The 17,567-nt window shown below is 42.9% G+C and overlaps 1 protein-coding gene and 1 long non-coding RNA gene across 2 annotated transcripts; both read right to left on the minus strand.

The window, feature by feature from the left end:
- Positions 1-8,534: 8,534 nt before the first annotated feature.
- On the minus strand, positions 8,535-9,717 carry LOC146310288 (uncharacterized). Its single transcript, XR_014772500.1, has 3 exons — positions 9,089-9,717; positions 8,844-8,983; positions 8,535-8,736 (listed from the first exon to the last, which is right to left on the minus strand). It is a non-coding gene; the product is annotated as an uncharacterized LOC146310288 (long non-coding RNA).
- Positions 9,718-10,826: 1,109 nt separating this feature from the next.
- Positions 10,827-11,480, minus strand: LOC146310289 (general transcription factor II-I repeat domain-containing protein 2B-like). The gene has a single exon (XM_084745246.1). It carries the CDS (start codon positions 11,478-11,480, stop codon positions 10,827-10,829), a length of 654 nt encoding a protein of 217 aa, XP_084601372.1.
- Between the last annotated feature and the right edge of the window lie 6,087 nt (positions 11,481-17,567).

The raw sequence follows: 17,567 nt of genomic DNA on the forward strand, positions 1-17,567 counted from the left end.
AATATTTAAATCAGTGGAAAACAGAAATCCAATACATTAGAATGCTATAATATAATGTTTCTGCATGTCACAAAGCAAGAGATAGTTCAGTGTAAGATTTATTATTCTTTTGTTGCTCTTTTTATTTTTATTTTTTATAGTCCTTTTTTCTTCACTTAATATGTATTATTATTATTATTATTATTATTATTATTATTATTTAATAATAGATTTTGCCACTATCCCGGTAGCCAGTCAATTTGCTGCTGCCAAACTTTAAATCGCCTCTGTCTTTGCTCCATCAGTTGTCATTCAGTCAGTTGCGCGAACCTCCTCCACCCCTCTCTCCTCCAGTCATCGGACCCAGGTAGCCAGAAGATGTTCACCTCGATCCTCCCTAGTCATCCGCCCCTCCTCATTGCCTGCTGGGGCAGGATTTTTCTTTGTGGAGAAGAAAGACAGGTCCCTGAGTCCCTGCATTGACTACAGGGGCCTCAACGCCATCACTGTCAAGAAGCAATACCCTCTCCCACTCATCGCTTCAGCCTTTGAGTTGCTTCAGGGGGCCATGGTCTTCATTAAGTTGGATCTCTGCAACGCCTACCTTCTAGTCCGGATCTGGGAGGGGGACGAGTGGAAGACTGCCTTCAACACGCCCACTGGACACTATGAGTACCTGGTCATGCCCTTCAGCCTCACAAATTCCCCGGCCATATTCCAGGCACTCATTAACGACATTTTAAGAGACAAGCTCAACAAGTTTGTGTTCGTCTACTTGATCTTTTCCTGGTCCAAGGAGGAACATGTGCATCATGTCCAGGCTGTGCTCCAACACCTGCTGGAGAACTCTCTGTTTGTTAAGGCCGAGAAGTGTGAGTTCCATGCTACCTCTGTCGCATTCCTGGGGTACATTATCAATCAAGGCAGCATACAGATGGACCCCACCAAGGTCTCTGCCGTCACCTCCTGTCCCATTCCCGAGTCCCGGAAACAGCTGCAACAGTACCTAGGGTTTGCCAACTTCTACCGAAGGTTCATCCGGGGATACAGCACCATGGCTGCTCCACTCACTGCTCTCACCTCCTCCAAGGTACCCTTCCGTTGGTCCAAGGCCGCTGAGGAGGCATTCCTGGGCCCCGTTTCCCAGAGCCTTCGTAGCGCTACGTGCGTCGTAAGTTGTATTTTAAGGTCTCCCTTTAGGTTGTCCCAACTCTGGGAAACAGCCCATAACCTTAAGGGAGACCTTAAAATACAATTTAGGACACACGTAGCACTACGAAGGCTCTGGGAAACGGGGCCCAGAACCTCAAGGCCCGGTTCACATCAGCTCCCATTCTCCTGGTTCCCGATCCTGAAAGGCAGTTCATTGTTGAGGTGGATGCTTCTGATGTGGGGGTTGGAGCCATTCTCTCTCAATGTTCTGCTGATGACCAAAAAATGCACCCCTGTGCCTTCTTCTCACGATGTCTGTCTCTGGCAGAAAGAAATTATGATATCAGGAACCGAGAACTGTTGGCGGTGAAACTGCCGTTGGAGGAGTGGCGTCACTGGTTGGAGGGGACTAAGTTGCCCTTCCTGGTTTGGACTGACCACAAGAACCTGGAGTACATCCGTTCAGCTAGGAGACTGAACTCCTGTCAGGCCCGGTGGTCATTGTTCTTTACCAGATTCAACTTTTCCCTCTCCTATCGGCCGGGCTCCTGCAACGTCAAGCCTGACACTCTATTTCGCCAGTTCATGGGAAAGGAAGACACCGCCCCTAATTCTGACACCATTCTTCCTGCTCCCCGTCTGATGGCTTCTCTCACCTGGGAAGTGGAGGAGCATGTAAAAGCTGCCTTAGAGAATCAGCCTGGTCCCAGCTCCTGTCCTCCTGACCACTTGTTTGTCCCACAGGGTCTGAGGTCTGACGTCCTGCAATGGGCCCATGGCTCCCAGCTCACTCATATTCAGCGCACTAAAGAGGTCCTGCAGCGACGGTTCTGGTCTAGTTTGTCAATGCCTGCCTGATCTGCAGTCAGCACAAATCCTCCCGCCAGGCCCCTGCCAGTTACCTGCAACCTCTACCTGTGCCACATCGGCCCTGGTCCCATATTTCACTGGACTTTGTTACCGGTCTGCCACTGTTGGGCGGATTCACCACTATCCTGACGGTGGTAGACCATTTCAGCAACAACTTTGTGCCCCTACCCAAGCTTCCATCGGCCAAGGAGACTGCTGAACTAGTTCTGCAACGTGTTTCAGCTCCACGGCCTTCCGTCTGATGTGGTCTCAGATCGGAGTCCCCAGTTCACATCTGTATTCAGGCATGAGTTCTGCAGCCTCATCGGGGCCACCATGAGCCTGTCCTCTGGGTTCCATCTCCAATCCAACGGCCAATCAGAGAGGATGAATCAAGAGATGGAGACGCCGCTTCGCTGCATGGCGTCCAAACACCCCTCGACTTGCTCCAAGCAGCTACTGTGGGTAAAATATGCCAGCTCCGCCACTGGACTTCCTCCCTTCCAGTGCGCCTACGGCTTCCAACCACCGCTGTTCCCAGCTCTGCAAAAGGAAGCTTCCTGTCCGTCCGTCGAGGCCTTCATCCACCGTTGCCGCCAGACCTGGACCCAGGTGTAACCCCCGGTTACCAGAACCTTTAGAAAAAAATCCAAAATGTGATTTAAGACAAATAAGTAGTAGTATGAAATGACTACTTAACTGTAGAAAACAGAAATAATAATAATAGAAAAGGAGAAAAGAAAAGGTGAGGTTATTGAAACTAATATAACCTGCCAGTAATTAAACGTGTCACTATTTTGCAGAAATTATGAGTGATATAATAATTAGAAGTTGCAGGAAAGTGAATCTATGGTTGGAGGAATTGATCCTGTTAAAGTTTTTCACGGATGGTCAAACCCGGCCCCTCACGTAGTTGATACGATTGTGTTGAGGCAAGGCACATTCTTTTCCTACCTGAGCAGGGAGCGGTGCAGACGTGTGTCGACACAGCGACCACCGTAGACACGAATTCACCAACCCTAAAAAGACCTGTGGCAGTAACACTCCTGCTGCCATTTTGCCAAAGATAAATTCCGGCCAGGTCTTCTTTCTTCGTCTTTTTCTTCTCCTTCCCCTTTTTGATGACTGCAACTGAGAGTGTGATTCAGCAAGACCCCTGAAATCTTCAGTTCCACTTGCTTCCACCTCGCATCGGACCATAAGAAGTTCCAGTAATGTGGTGGAACAATCACAACCACTGCTTCACGTCAGACCACAAGGAATTTGATTAAACAAGAAATAGTTTGGCATCGAGCCTGACTTTAAAGGGATACAACTCAACCTGAGTTGAACTGATAGCTGTGAGCAGACTTCTACAGTGACTTATCAAACTGAACCTTTGATTTGCTACCTCACCAAGGTTGAACTGTTCTTGAGTGTTTACAGTGTTTATAGGTTATATGGGTTGTTGCTTATCCCTTTGTATTTTGGTTTGTAGGTGCTGCTCTACCTGCACTAGCCAGTATTAAAATTGGATTCCCAATTTTGAGAGTTTAGTGTCAATATAACTGGAGTATACAAATTATTAGTTTGTGAATTTCGATGTTTATGAAAGCTGTTGTCTGTGTGAGAATACGGGTTGATGCAGTAAGAGCAACACCATTAGGGTACCTGGGTAAACATTTTATTTATCTATTTTGGGTTAATTGGTTTGATTAAGGGGACAATTAAGCACTTGATTTGAGTTATAAACAGGGACAACTAGAAGTTAAAGGAGTCACCTGTCTATTTAGAGGCACTTTAAATAGGATTTATTGAACTAAAATAGTATAAAATAGGGAAAATTAATGAGTGCCTTACAACTAAAATAGCATTCAAACTAAACAAAATTAGGAATTAAATACTTACCTGACGGGTGGATTCCTTGGTAAACCTGAAAGGAGAGGAGAAGAGGTTACTATTTTTTAATTTTCTCATGGTGTATGGTGTAAACTGATTTGCAAAACAGTTTTTATTGTTCTTGTGTGAATCCTTTACTTTAACCAAAGGGAAAAAAGGAAAAAACAAGAAGAAAAAAAACAAGAACTTAAGAATAAATTTTCTATATTTTCTTAACCATACCTGCTGAGTCTCATGTCTTGCTTCACCTGTGCTGCTTGGTATCCATCCTCTCCCAGAGCGAACTAGATCTTCTGAGACGCTGGTCCATATTGAGATAATTTATTCCTCTCTTGTTACAGTACAGAGGGGGTTGATAGGAATTTGGGCAACTGTTCCGCTACACAGGCCAGAGCCGCTCTCCTACGAGCAGCTGACTGTTACCCAGCTGCCATCGTTCCCGGGCTCCCAATTACCTGCTGGACCAGAAGGTGTGGCTCTCAACCCGGGACATTCCCGAGGGTGGAGTCCAAGAAGCTGGCTCCTAAGTTCATCGGACCATTTGTGATTGAGAAGGTCATCAACCCTGCGCCTGTCAGACTCAAGTTGTCCCATGCCATGCGGATCCGCCCAATCTTCCATGTCTCCAGGGTCAAGCCAGTTCGAGAGAGTCCATTGATGCCTGCTTCTCAGCTGCCACCACCTCCCCGGATCATTGACGGGGGTCCTGCCTTCACGATTCGCCGCCTGCTGCGCTCCTGCCGCCATGGAAGGGGTCTCCAGTACCTCGTAGACTGGGAGGGATATGGCCCAGAGGAGAGGTCATGGGTCCCGGCTCGTCACATCCTGGATGCGCAGCTCATCCACGAGTTCCATCACCGTCACCCTGACCAGCCCTCCAAGATCCCCTCCACGGGTAGGGGCGCCAATATAGAGACTCTGTCCTCCCTGTCATCCAAGGCATCCGGCAACGAGGAAGAAGAGGAGGGGCCATCCTCAGGGGGGGACGACTCACCGATTGTCTGCTCACCTGGTCCTGACTTCTCCGCCTGGTCCCGACTTCCCTGCTGCTCATCCCTAGTCTGCTCTGCTGCATCATTGGCCTGCTTTTCTGGTTCTGGACTCCTCGCCTCGTTGACCTCATCCCCTGTAAGCCCCTCTCTGTCACTCCTGCCTGCTGTACAGGTCCAAGGGTTCACATCCTCCCCCTCGGTTCCGCGTCTAGGTTCAGCTCGACCCAATCCCCAAGCTTGAAACCCAGAGACTTTGTGTGGGCTCCAAGCCTGAAGAACGAACTGTTTTCTGTGTTTCCTCGTCTGCTCGAATTCCTGCTTCTGCTTGTGTGCTAATAAAGGTCGTTACCAACTGTCCCAGATTTGCATGCATTGCAGAATGCATGCTTATGGAACCTTGGGTATTAAAAATGCCAAGGCAGCCTATAAAAAGAAGTTGGAGGACCACCTGTCTAACAACAACCCACGTCAAGTGTGGCAAGGATTAAAACATCTCACCAACTACAAAAACTGCACCCCTGAAACTGTTAGTGACGATGCCCTGCTGACAGAGGAATTGAATCATTTCTTTGCCCGCTTTGAGGTTAAAAGGCCCCCAGCAGACTCACTGCCCCCACAGTCCACAAACCCACATACACTCACCCTTCAGGAGAATCAAGTGAGACGGGTGTTCAGGTCGGTGAAGACTAGGAAAGCTGCGGGACCTGATGGTGTTGTGACAAAAAGGCTCAGAAAAATAGGCCAGTAAGGTCTGGGCTTAGAGCCACAACACCCTAAAAACCTTAATAAAAAACCACTGTTATCACCTGTATATTTTCAAAGTTCAAAACCATCAAAAAGAAGAATCAGGCAAAGTCCAAAATCAGGAAAAATCACTGGAAGAGCAACAAAGTTCTGCCACACAAAGTTTATTGATCTCTCTAGGTAGAAAAATCAACAAGCTTGAGTCAAACCCGGGGTTAGACTGAAGAAAGAGGTGCAAAACACCCTGTTATATACTATTTAGGAGGTTCTAGGAGCCTCCTCCCACTTTGAACATTTTGGCTTACAATCAAACATATTTGTGTATTTTTAGTCTTTGTGGTGAGCACCAGGTGCTGGAAAGTACCTACAAGGTCCTTGGGTGACAGTGATTGATGTTGTGGTTTGATCTTTTCATTAACATTACCTTGTAAAACACTCTGCAGTACTCTACTTCAGAATGGAGTGTTCATTTTAATGAGGCCTCCAACAGTACTCTGTTTAAGAATGGAGCGCTCTTTTAATATATATTAGGGAGAGAGGACTTTGTGCTGGATGGGCATCATGGATGAGCATGGAGTCTGGGAAAGCATCAACAAGGTTAAGTGAGTTTTGTACTGGATGGAGTGAACTTGGTGTTGGATGGGCATCATGTTGAAAATTATACCACTACAATGGAGTACCTGATGAATTACTCAAGGCCTGTTCCAATGAGCTTGGAGCAGTTTTTAGGAAAATCTTCAACCTCTCCTTGTCTAATGCCACCATCCCACCTTGTCTTAAATCAGCCACCATAATCCCCATCCCCAAAACCTCAGCCGTAACCTCAGTGACTGCAGACCCATTGCACTAACCTCAGTGGCTGCAAAATGCCTTGAGCGACTCATATCACAACACATTAAAGCAGGGGTGTCAAACTCATTTTGGCTCAGGGGCCACATACAGCCCAATTTGATCTCAAGTGGGCCGGACCAGTAAAATTAAAGCATAATCTATTGATTATTCTGCCGATTAATCGAGTAATCAGATAAGAAATATTGCGCGTTCTGCACATTCTGTTTTTCTATTACATTACTTTTGCTTTAAGAAAATGTAAATTGCTAAATTGCTAAAGTAAAAATTAAAGTTAAAATCACAACATTTTTCTTCTGGAGCAGGACAGACACTCCCAGACCCCCAGAGGACAGGGGACTGGTTTACCAACATGACACCTTTTTCTCCTCTTATGAGTTTGCAGGTCTGTATTTAGTCATCAAAAAAATATCAATAAGAATACCATTAAAGTACAACAACAGCAATAAAAATGTTGATTTTTCAAAAAAGGAAACAATAACATTCAAGATTTTTAAATTGTAATTAGGTATTTTTACATTGTGGTATTAGTGTTTTTACTTAAATAAAGAATGTGAGTATTTTTTCCATCACAGCAAGTCAGTGATCAGTGTTTCAGTGACTCTCTGTGGATCAGTGAATAGTGTTTTATTTATGGCGGCCCGCCACATTAAAAACATCTGCACCACAACATGATTTTCTATTTTTTTGAGCTGCGCACCTTTTTCGGTCGTGTCTAGAAGGTAACTTTTTATTTGCACAACTCTCGCGAGATTTGTTTCCGTCATTTCTACTAAAATAATCAAACTCATGCGATCTTTCGCGGGTCTAGGGTTCCCTTTTAGACACGACCCTCTCTGTCTCTCTGTCAAACTAATGACAGCAGACTGTCTTTAAACAGCACGATGTTACACTCTGCAGTGTTTTACACAAAGACTTTATTTGTGCAGACACCCAGGTTTGCTTTGTCACCAATTTTGGCATTTTTATTTTTTTAATCAGTCCGAGAGGAGGACGACATCCGTGATTGATTAGTGATCAGTCTGCCCTCCTCCCCTCCCTCACCTGTTTGCTCCAATAGTATACATCTGCAGACCCGGAGGCTGCAGATTCAGACCCGCAGTTCTGGGACCGCATTTCTAGGACCTTAGGTTTTCTGCAATAGTGCCACCTATCGAACTGGATGACAGCAAAATACAACTGACTGTCCAACGATAATATTGAAGGTTTATTCTACCCAAATGCCAAAATAATTGTGATTCACTATTAAAGTTTTAATTGTGGTTCATTATTAAAGGTTTATTCCCCCCAAATGCCAAAACAATTGTGATTCATGATATTATTCGAATATCATCAAAATGTGCAGATTCACACCCGCATTTCTGGGACCGCAGTTTTAGGCCCCTAGTTTTTATAATATTGGAGGTTTATTCCACCCATATACTACTTAATACAACATTAAAGGTACTTTCTGTCTAACTATAATATTGGAGGTTTATTTCACCCAAATGCCAAAATAATTGTGATTCATTATTAAAGGTTTATTCCACCCAAATGCCAAAATAATCGTGATTCATATTATCCCAATATCATAAAAATATGGCTAAAATTCTTAAAATGGCTCTAAAACATACCAGAATCATTTATCTTACATTTTGTTCAGAAATATAAGACATGTATTTTTTGGAAACATCCTTTTTATTGAAAAACAAACAAAAAAGTTGCAATGTAATGTGCATAAGCGCAGCTTGAAATCTGCACAGCAGGGCCTAGGGGACTGGCTGACTCATAAATCTGTTTGGAGTAGAACTCCTAAAGGCCCCCATGACTCCTGAGAGAGAGAAAAATAGAGGGATGCAAGAAAACAGAGTAGAAATAACATGTTATTGACTTTTCCTGACCCTCCAATATTCAACCCCCAGACTGTGAAGTAGGTAACAACCCTACATACCAATGGTATGAATGGTTTCCTTTCTCTCCTCAATTACTTATCTAGGAGGTTGTGGAAGGTCACTCACTGAAAAAATAATTTGATAACATTACAAAAAAGTCACTTACGAGTGATCAATTCTCTAATTAACATCTAAATAAGTCTATTTGCATTCTTACCTGACAAATAGAATGCTCCCTTCTTATGGAGGTCCATGATGACCACTGGTGGATGATCACCACAGGTCACGCAAGAATAACGATATTCGTGGTCTGTGAGTGCTTCAAAGTGAAGATATCCGTGGAGAATGGTATCAGGTGAAGGATACCGTACTCCTGTAGTTAACTCCAAATACTCAACCACTCGGTTCACTGCAGTATGGACCTAACAGAGAAACACAATAATAAAAAAAGTTAATGTACTGTAAAAATGAATTTGTACATTCACCTAATACACAAATTACATTTCAATTAAGTTAGATCAAAAATTACCTGTAGCAAATTTCTAATGGTTATGCATAAGGGGAGATCAAGGATTATTCGGTCATTAAAATTATGTAGGTCGTCCTTCCATTCTTGATAGTGGTAGTTGGTCTCACATTGGTAACAGGATTTACAGTAGGTAGCTATATCTAGAAATGTAAAGATTCACAGTACAGTTTACAACAATGAAAATAGAGTAGATGTACAACAGTAGACAGTGATAACATATCAACAGATCAATAACATTGACATACCCTGAACAATGCGTGAGTTGGTGAGGATTTTGGCCTTGTTTGTGATGAGGACTGGATCACTCAGGGGCACATTGCCTGGGCAGTGCTGGCATGTCATCTCTTCTGGGATGAGGTGCCTAGGATATTCTTTTTCTGTAGATAGAAGCCGTAAATGATCCGGCAGAACAGCAGGCAGCTTCTTGTAGTTCAAAATGTACTCCACCATGGCTTTCATCTTTTTCTCATCTGATGGTGGATATGGGGTTTCATTAGGATCTGCCTCATCGTCATTGTTGTCATTTCTTGATGATGCAGTCTCCAGGCACTCCTTGTCCTCAGTGCACTTGACTTTTCTAAAAAGTTCTTGATGTGTCTAAAATAAATGCCATTTTGCTATGTATTTGTGAGGGCATGATCTCTTTGTCCTAGCACAAGGACAGTGCCATGTATTTTTTTTTTTGGTATCATATGACACCATGACTCGTCCAAGTCAACTATAGTATGACACTGTGGGCTCATACAAATGTATTTTTTTGACAGAGGTGTCCCAGTTTTGGAGTGGACAGACAGATGTACATGGTCAGCTTTGGCAAGGTTTTGTCGATCAGGCCCTCTTTTTGTCTTCACCAAACCACTTTCTGTTCACCATATCAATTAGTGTTTCCTGAAGAAGCACAGGGGAGGAGGCATAATATCAGGGGTGGGCAATTATTTTTTCCATGAGGCCACATGAGAAACAGAAAATATTGTGGAGGGCCGGGCCAAAAGGCTGAATTCAATTCTACATAATATTAATTGTATTTCTTTATTTAAAAAAAGCAGTAAATAGCATTGTTTTGACAAGCTGGTAAGAGTATATGTTATAGTTAAGCAATGAAAAAGTGAGGTTGCCTTACAAAAAATGTAATTTATTCAATCAAATTTCCCAAAACAATGGTAAACAAAATGTGAACGTTTTTTACTATTTGTGACTCATATTAGTGAACATTTTCAGTCACATTCACTCCAAAACACATTTTGAGTTTCATATACTGTTGGAAAGTTGTGTAAAGGTTCTTAGAATTCTAAAGACATCACAATATTGTCTTTGTGCTCCAAACATTAAGCAAGATACATCATACTGAACTGTCACTGAACATCACTGAACTGTGATTTTGAGAAAAAGGCTTCTAAAGAAAGTATTCCAGTTCACTGCTAGTTGGTGCATTTACATGCCAACATTTGTAGTCTAACCACCTCATTTGATGCTTTTAAGTTCTTTTTTCTTGTTCAGTGAGAGAAATCTAGTCTCTGCTGGGCTTTAACGAGTGTATCAAAGTCAGGTTAAATGTCTGAGGTGGAGATGTGAAGCACAGCTGACAAATGATCATCAGTGAGAGAGGATCTATACCAGGATTTCGTAAACTTCATCATTGAAAATATTTGTTCACATATGTAGGTAGAGCCAAAGAGAACATCAACATCTTCTGAGCATGTCTCCTAATGTTTGGAAAGTTCTCCTCCTTGAGAGAAGAGTAGAAATCCAGCAGAGATTCTGACTTAAAGTGCTCTGCCAGTACTACATCAGACTGCAGATCAATGAGTTCCAGCTGAACATCACTGGGTGCATTATCCACACTGCAGGTAAAGGGAGAGGAAATCATGTGCATTTCATCCTCGATTGTTCTGAGATCCTCAAATCGCCTTGAAAACTCACCATGCAATGTTCCTAACATGGATGAGTACCTGCGGAGGTGATCAGCTGATGGTGTGACTTCTTTCAGGGTTTGCATGTGACTGAGAGTGTTGCTCTCCAGTTGGCTTGACAGAAACTGCATTTCATTTCATGAACAAAAAGGCCCTTGCCTTGCAGTCTGATGTTCAGTTCTTTCATCAGTGCAGTCACATCAACAGCAAATGCAAACTCTACCATCCAGTCCTCATCTGAGAGCTCTGGGATGTCTTTGCCTTTCTTCTCACAAAACTCTCGAATCACTGCTTTCAGGTCCCAAACTCTTTTTAGCACTTTGCCCAGGCTGAGCCATTTGACAGCTGTGTGGTAGCCGATGTCACTATGCTCAGTCTCATGATTCTCCAAAAGTGCGACAAACTGTCTGTGATTCAATGCCCGTGCCTTGATGAAGTTTACTATTTTAGTAACAACATCAATAACATGGTTAATTTTTAGCTCTGGTTTGCACAACACATGTTGGTGTATAATACAATGCAAAAATACCAATTTCTGATCTGTGTCGATTTCAGCCACTTTATCTTGCATACGTTTCAAAAGTACGACATTTTTCCCTGTAAGATTTGGACAACCATCCATTGTGACACCTACCACTCTGTCCCATTTCAGTCCCAACGCGTCCATGCATGCATTTACCTCCGTGAACAGGTTGCTCCCTGTCGTCGTCCCTTTCATCGACCACATTGCTGCCAGCTCCTCCGTGATTTTGAAGTCCGGCGGACATCACAGCTCTCGTCCAATGCCAAGGAGAAAAATTCAAAACTTGCCACTTCACGTTGCAGCTGAAGCTCCAGATTCCCCGCAATGTCCTCAATCCTTCTCATCACAGTTCGCCTCGACAGTGGCACTTGCTCAAATGCTTCTTTTTTTTCAGGGCATATTAGTGCTGCAGAGTCCACCAAGCACTCTTTGACAAACTCCCCCTCAGAGAATGGCTTACTGTTTTTAGCGATTTAGCGATCTGCTCCCCGCAAACTAAACACATGGCTTTATGTCTGACTTCAGTAAATAAATACTTTGCAGTCCAATTTTTATTGAAAACCCTGCATTGGTTTCTACCTTGCTTTTTTTAGCATAAGTGGACATTTTTGAAGGCTAAAATCATCTTATGACCTGCTTGTGACAACAATCCAATCATGCACACGTCTTGATATACGTATTGCGTCATTATGTACGTGAATAAAAAACAACTTCAAAATAAAAGCAATGCAGCTTTAGTCCATGCATGAGATGAAATTAGAAAATATGTTTATTTTGTGATTTCCAATTAACCTTTCACGTGCCGGTCAGAGTCAGCCATAGGGCCGTATGGGGCCCGGGGGCCATGCAATGCCCAGGTCTGCATAAGATGCACAGTATGTGATTGATTTGAGGTGTATGCATTCATGCGCTATCAATCCACTTCTCCAAGCCAATTCCATGTTCACCTGGCATTCTGTGGACTGACATGAAATGTGCTGATTATCACCCCATACCCTTTTTTGAACATGGAGAAGAGTGCTGGCACCATCAAAGGATTTGTTGACAGTATAGAGTCCATTCTGGGAATCTATACACTCACTCTGAAGGTGTGAACTTGCGGATATGTTGGCTTTGTGCTTCCTCTCTATGTGCCTTTTTAAATTCTTCTTATTCATAAGAAGCTGGCATATAGGGCTCTTTTTTTAAGCACTGGCCTCTCGTGCACCCTTTCTAACTGTCTGGCTGGAGGTGGGATGGTGAGGAAAAGGGAAGGTTGCCTTGCCTCACAAATACTCACGTTTGCAGAAGTCTGCTTTGCGCAAAAGCATTGCCTTGCAGTACATGCAGTGGTAATGCCATTGTAGTGTGCAGTTCAAACCACATCTGTGAATGGTATACCCTGAAATATAATAACATAAGAAACATAATAAGAATTATCATATAAGTATTTTATAGTCAGAAACTATAAATATAACTTATCAGTAATCTAAATTCTCTGAATCAAGTATCAGGTCACCACAATCAAATTAGAGTACTGATTGATCTAATGGAACTGATAATTATATTCGGGCTGTTCTCAATGCACAGAAAAATCAAAATTACATGTTAAAAGACAATGTTTGCAAACTTTACCTGCATGAAAAACTGCCCTGTTGAAATGTGAGTCCAAATGAGCTCCCAGCTTCCACTTTGTGGGATGAAACAAAGTAGGCCCACAGAATGGGCAGTGGTAGGCTGCGCAGCATGTGCTGCACCTTTTCAGGTCAGGCAAACACTTGCCTTTTTGGTTTGTAACATGCATCTTTAAAAGGAAAACAAAAACAGAGCAGAATTGTTAAAACTGGACATTTAGATATCATTTCACAGCATAAAAAATCTTCAATCTGCTGTCCTGAATTGAGCTTGATTTTTGCCCATGAAATTTGCAGGAAAGGTCAATGGCAGAGGTTTTCAGAGTGGTCTCCCCAGGGGAGACTCAAACAGTTTCAGGGGAGGCTCAGTGAATGGAAGTGAAAATAGTACATTACTTATCAAAAAGAGATCACCTAGAATAGCCTGTATGTGTGATTTGGATAAAGACAAGATTTTACTGTTTTCACACTTTCCCAGAGTCAGAATAAATGCCTTCCGACAGATCTTTTTATGTATTTGATGTAGTCAAGTTATGTAAACAGCAATATCAGATAGTCAAATAACAATCACGTTCTCAAAGGCACCCAGGAACTGCGTAAAACTAACTATACAACTACTAACTATGAGTGGGCGCCTTTTTCCACGCTTTGTCTGAGGGGAGGCCCACGGTCAGACTTCGAAAACCCCGGTCTACATAATAATGGACTCTTAAAAATGCATATGATCAGTGGTGGACAGTAGTGAAGTACATTTACTTGAGTACTGTACTTAAGTACATTTTTTGAGTATCTGTACTTTACTTGAGTATTTGGTTTTTTGGAAACTTATTTCTTTCACTCCACTACATTTCAAAGACAAATATTGTACTTTTGACTCCACTACATTTCTAGGAAGGTTGTTGTTACTTTTTGACTGAGCGCATCGTTGAAGTCAGCTGTTGCTGTTTTTTCTTTTCTAAAATGCAATTGGTCACATGCTGTGTTCCTCACAGAAGGAAACCAATCACAGTAGCTCCTCTTAAATGGGACTGATGTTGAAACAGAAATACATCATCCAGGCGCTCTGAAACAAGAACAAGCAAGCTCTCCCTCTTTCATTCAAACAAAAAGCCGTAATGGTGACAGCAGGACAAAGACAAAATTAAATCTCAAGATGTTATTATAATTATTCATTATTCCAGGTAGCTTTTAAAGTTGGACTGTTTTTATCAGGGTGAAAAATACAGCATAATTCATGTATATATACTGCCTCTGAAGACAGAAAGAAATCTCAGTTATTTAACAGACTTGGAGAACTCCTTACAGTTAGCTTCAGTCTGATTTTATGTGGTGATTTTAATACAGTTACATCAGAAAATGACAACAGCTCTCCTTTTTGGTTTTGATTGTATTTCTATGCTGAAGTTTTTATAGGTGTTTCTATAGACTTTGTGTAGCAGAGTGGTTCTACAAGCATCAGTGCATCATTAGATGGTTTCAGAGAGTTACAAGCTTCTGTAAATGCATCATGAAAACAATACAGCATGTATCGACATTAGAAAATGTACTTTGTAATTTGTACTTTTGAATACTTAAGTATTTGTAAAAGCAAGAACTCTAGTACTTTAACTCAAGTAAAATTTTGACTGAGCAACTTTTACTTGTAGTTGAGTAATATTTGACCAGGAGTATCTATACTTTGACTCAAGTACTGGAGTTGAGTACTTTGTCCACCACTGCATATGATGCATTATCTGTTTGATTAAGATGCTGGCTAGAATTATCATGGTCATCAAGTAAACACACCTAGACGTTAAATGGCGCAACGGTTTTATTCAACACCTGCACAAATTCTTTTGCTATCCTAAACAAAGCAAGCTGTTGCCAATGCATTTAAGTTACTATGAAATATACCTATTCATTTCAACTAATAAATGTTACCTTTGTTAATTCAAGACAGCAGAATTGACTTTTAACATTAAACAAATGACACATTAGTACTCACATTTTCAATGTCATACTCATTCAACTGAGTAGGGTGTCCCTGCAGAACTGGAGGCAGGATGTCATCCAACTCGCAATGCAGCACTGTTGTGAAAACCAGAGGATCCTAGAACTGTGGTACTGAAAGTGCGGTCCTGAAACTGCTGCCTCCGGTTCTGCAGGGACACCCTACTCATTCGCTCTGCTGTGAGAAGGTCTGAAAGTTTCTCACAGAGAAACACAGACTCTCCTGTTTTACGTATAAGCCTCCTTATACAGTTTAATTTTATAAATGCATCTGGTTGGTGTTGATGTCATTAACCATCATGTTAGTTTCGACTGTTATAATAAACTCATTAACAACAGTCTCCTCCACACGCAGCTTCTCTGCTGCTGTGAAAACTGAATCGCGGGGGGATTAATATGCTCTGGTTCTGGGCTGGCTGTCTTGTCAATGAAGTGGTGGAGGATGGTAGAAGCCAGCAGGAAATGGGCTGGGTCTCCGGAGTGGGGACAGTTGTGTGGCGGCTGCATGGAGGCTGGTTCTTCTGCTGGTCTTGGGGGAGTTCCTTGGCTGCGCCCTAAAGCCACATCCTTTAAAGTCTTTGCAAAGGTGCCAACAGTATCCTTGCGGAGGTGAACATGGTCATAAAGACTGTGGATGTTGATGGCAGGGTAGTGAGCCAGGTGGACATTTGGCATGAGAGCACATCCATGAGAAATATTAGCATTTGTCCTCTGGATGGTGTCAAGATGGAAGTCTCTGAGTGGTAGGATGGTGGAGATTACAATTTTGGAGGAGGGGAAGGTCTGTGTGGCTCTCTGTGCTACTCTCTTCACAGACTCTGCTACCCTCTTTTGCTTTAGTCTCAGGTCATTAGTACCTGTGTGTGTGGCTAGGCTGACCCAAGAGAGCAGCTGGAGGGCATTGTCAGTCCTGGGGCACCAGATTTTGTTAACTTTGTGTCCTGGGAAAAGCTGCTCCTCTCTAACAATTTTCCCATTTGAGTCTATGAGGATAACAATGTCAGCATCACTGGTTCTCTTTTCTTCTCTGGCTGTTATGCTGGGCTTGCTGGTAGTGGCGTCCCTGGGTGAGACAGTAGTGCAGGGCGTGGGGGTGAGCATTACTGCAGGTTGTTGTGATGTCCTGGTGTCAGTCTGGGTGGAGGTGGAGGGCTGTGGTTCAGGGTTAGGGGGGCTGTTGGTGGAGATGAAAGGTTGCTGTTGGTTGGCTCTGAGATTGTGGAGCTGCTCCTTTAGGCTGAGGATGGTTTGCTCTCTCAGGTGCAGCTCTTCTCTCACTGCAGTGATTTCTCTCCCTATAGCTTGTCTGTCCTGCTGCAGCTCTTCTCTGTCTTGCTGAAGCTCCTGGACCTCTTCTCTTAGTTTCTGCAGGGAGGCCTAAACATTTACAGAGGTGACGAGGTGGACTGTCCCTGTTCTTGTCTTCAATGATTATCCGCCTCCCACAGCATATGCCTCTCTTTTTATGATGGTCATAGTGGACACAGATAGCTTTATGCCAGGCGTCAGTACTATCTGTGTACAGTAATAGATTATTTGTAACCAGTTTCTGTCCTGTATGGCAGGCATCTGCAGTCAAGGTCTCAGGGATTCCTCTTAGTCTTTTTGTGTTTATAGGCTTTCTTTGCCTGTGCACCTTTCATATCCGGTGGGTAGTTAATGACCAGAGGACAGGCTTCTCCCACAGTGTGTCAACATTGTAGGGTTCAAGATGGGCTGCTCACTGCTGCTCTATTTACTGTTACTTAGCAGGCTACTTTTAGTTAGCACAGAGCTAGCTTTTGTAAAATCTTGAGGAAAACCTATTTAAAACTATTAATTTGTCATTTCTGTAAGAGCTTCAGTGAATCATGACCTCTCAGTCAGTCAGTCAGTCTGAACAGTCACAAAGTATAATGGTAAATGGTATAAACACACCTATATGTATATGTCTCTGTATATATATTTATATGTCTGTGTCTGTGTCTCTGTGTGTGTGTGTCTGTCCGTGTGTGTGTGTGTGTGTGTGTGTGTGTGTGTGTGTGTGTGTGTGTGTCTGTCTGTGTGTCTCTCTGTCTGTCTCTCTTTCTGTCTGTCTACGTCTGTCTGTCTCTCTGTCTGTGTGTCCGTCTGTCTGTCTATTTAATAATGGATGAGTGAACATCCCAGAATTAAGATGACTTAACTCAAAAGATATGGTTTCTAAATATGAATGTAAACTAACAACAAGACGTTATAAACAAGCCATATTCATGACAACGTTCCCTACAGACTGTTTTACCTCGTTCAAAACAGTTTCAGTCATCAGACTGTCTGATGTCACCTGCTGCTGTCTCCTGTCTCCCAAACACTCTCAGAGCCAGTGAGGGAGGAGAGGCCAGTGACATGATGCAGTGTTGCGCTTTCAAAATAAAAGCATGTGAGTTAAAGATTTCACGTCCCCCCAGTTCCTACGCCTATGCATGTGTCTGTCTGTCTCTCTGTCTGTGTCTGTTTGTGTGCTTGTCTGTCTGTCTGTCTGTCTATTTGTGCCTCTTTCTCTCTGTCTCTGCATGTCTGTCTGTCTGCCTGTCTGTCTGTCCGCATGTCTGTCTATCTGTGTCTCTGGCTGTCAGTGTGTGTGTTTCTGTCTGTCTGACTGATCTATGTGTGTGTGTGTGTGTGTGTGTGTGTGTGTGTGTGTGTGTGTTAGAATGTGTTTGTGTGAACA

This window comes from Lutjanus erythropterus, chromosome 19 (assembly GCF_056507025.1).
Source record: "Lutjanus erythropterus isolate fLutEry1 chromosome 19, fLutEry1.hap2, whole genome shotgun sequence".
In the NCBI taxonomy this organism is placed as follows: domain Eukaryota; kingdom Metazoa; phylum Chordata; class Actinopteri; order Lutjaniformes; family Lutjanidae; genus Lutjanus; species Lutjanus erythropterus.

Coding starts and splice junctions, on each gene's coding strand:
- LOC146310289 (XM_084745246.1), bottom strand. CDS start 11,480: ATGTGGTCGATGAAAGGGACGACGACAGGGAGCAACCTGTTCACGGAG.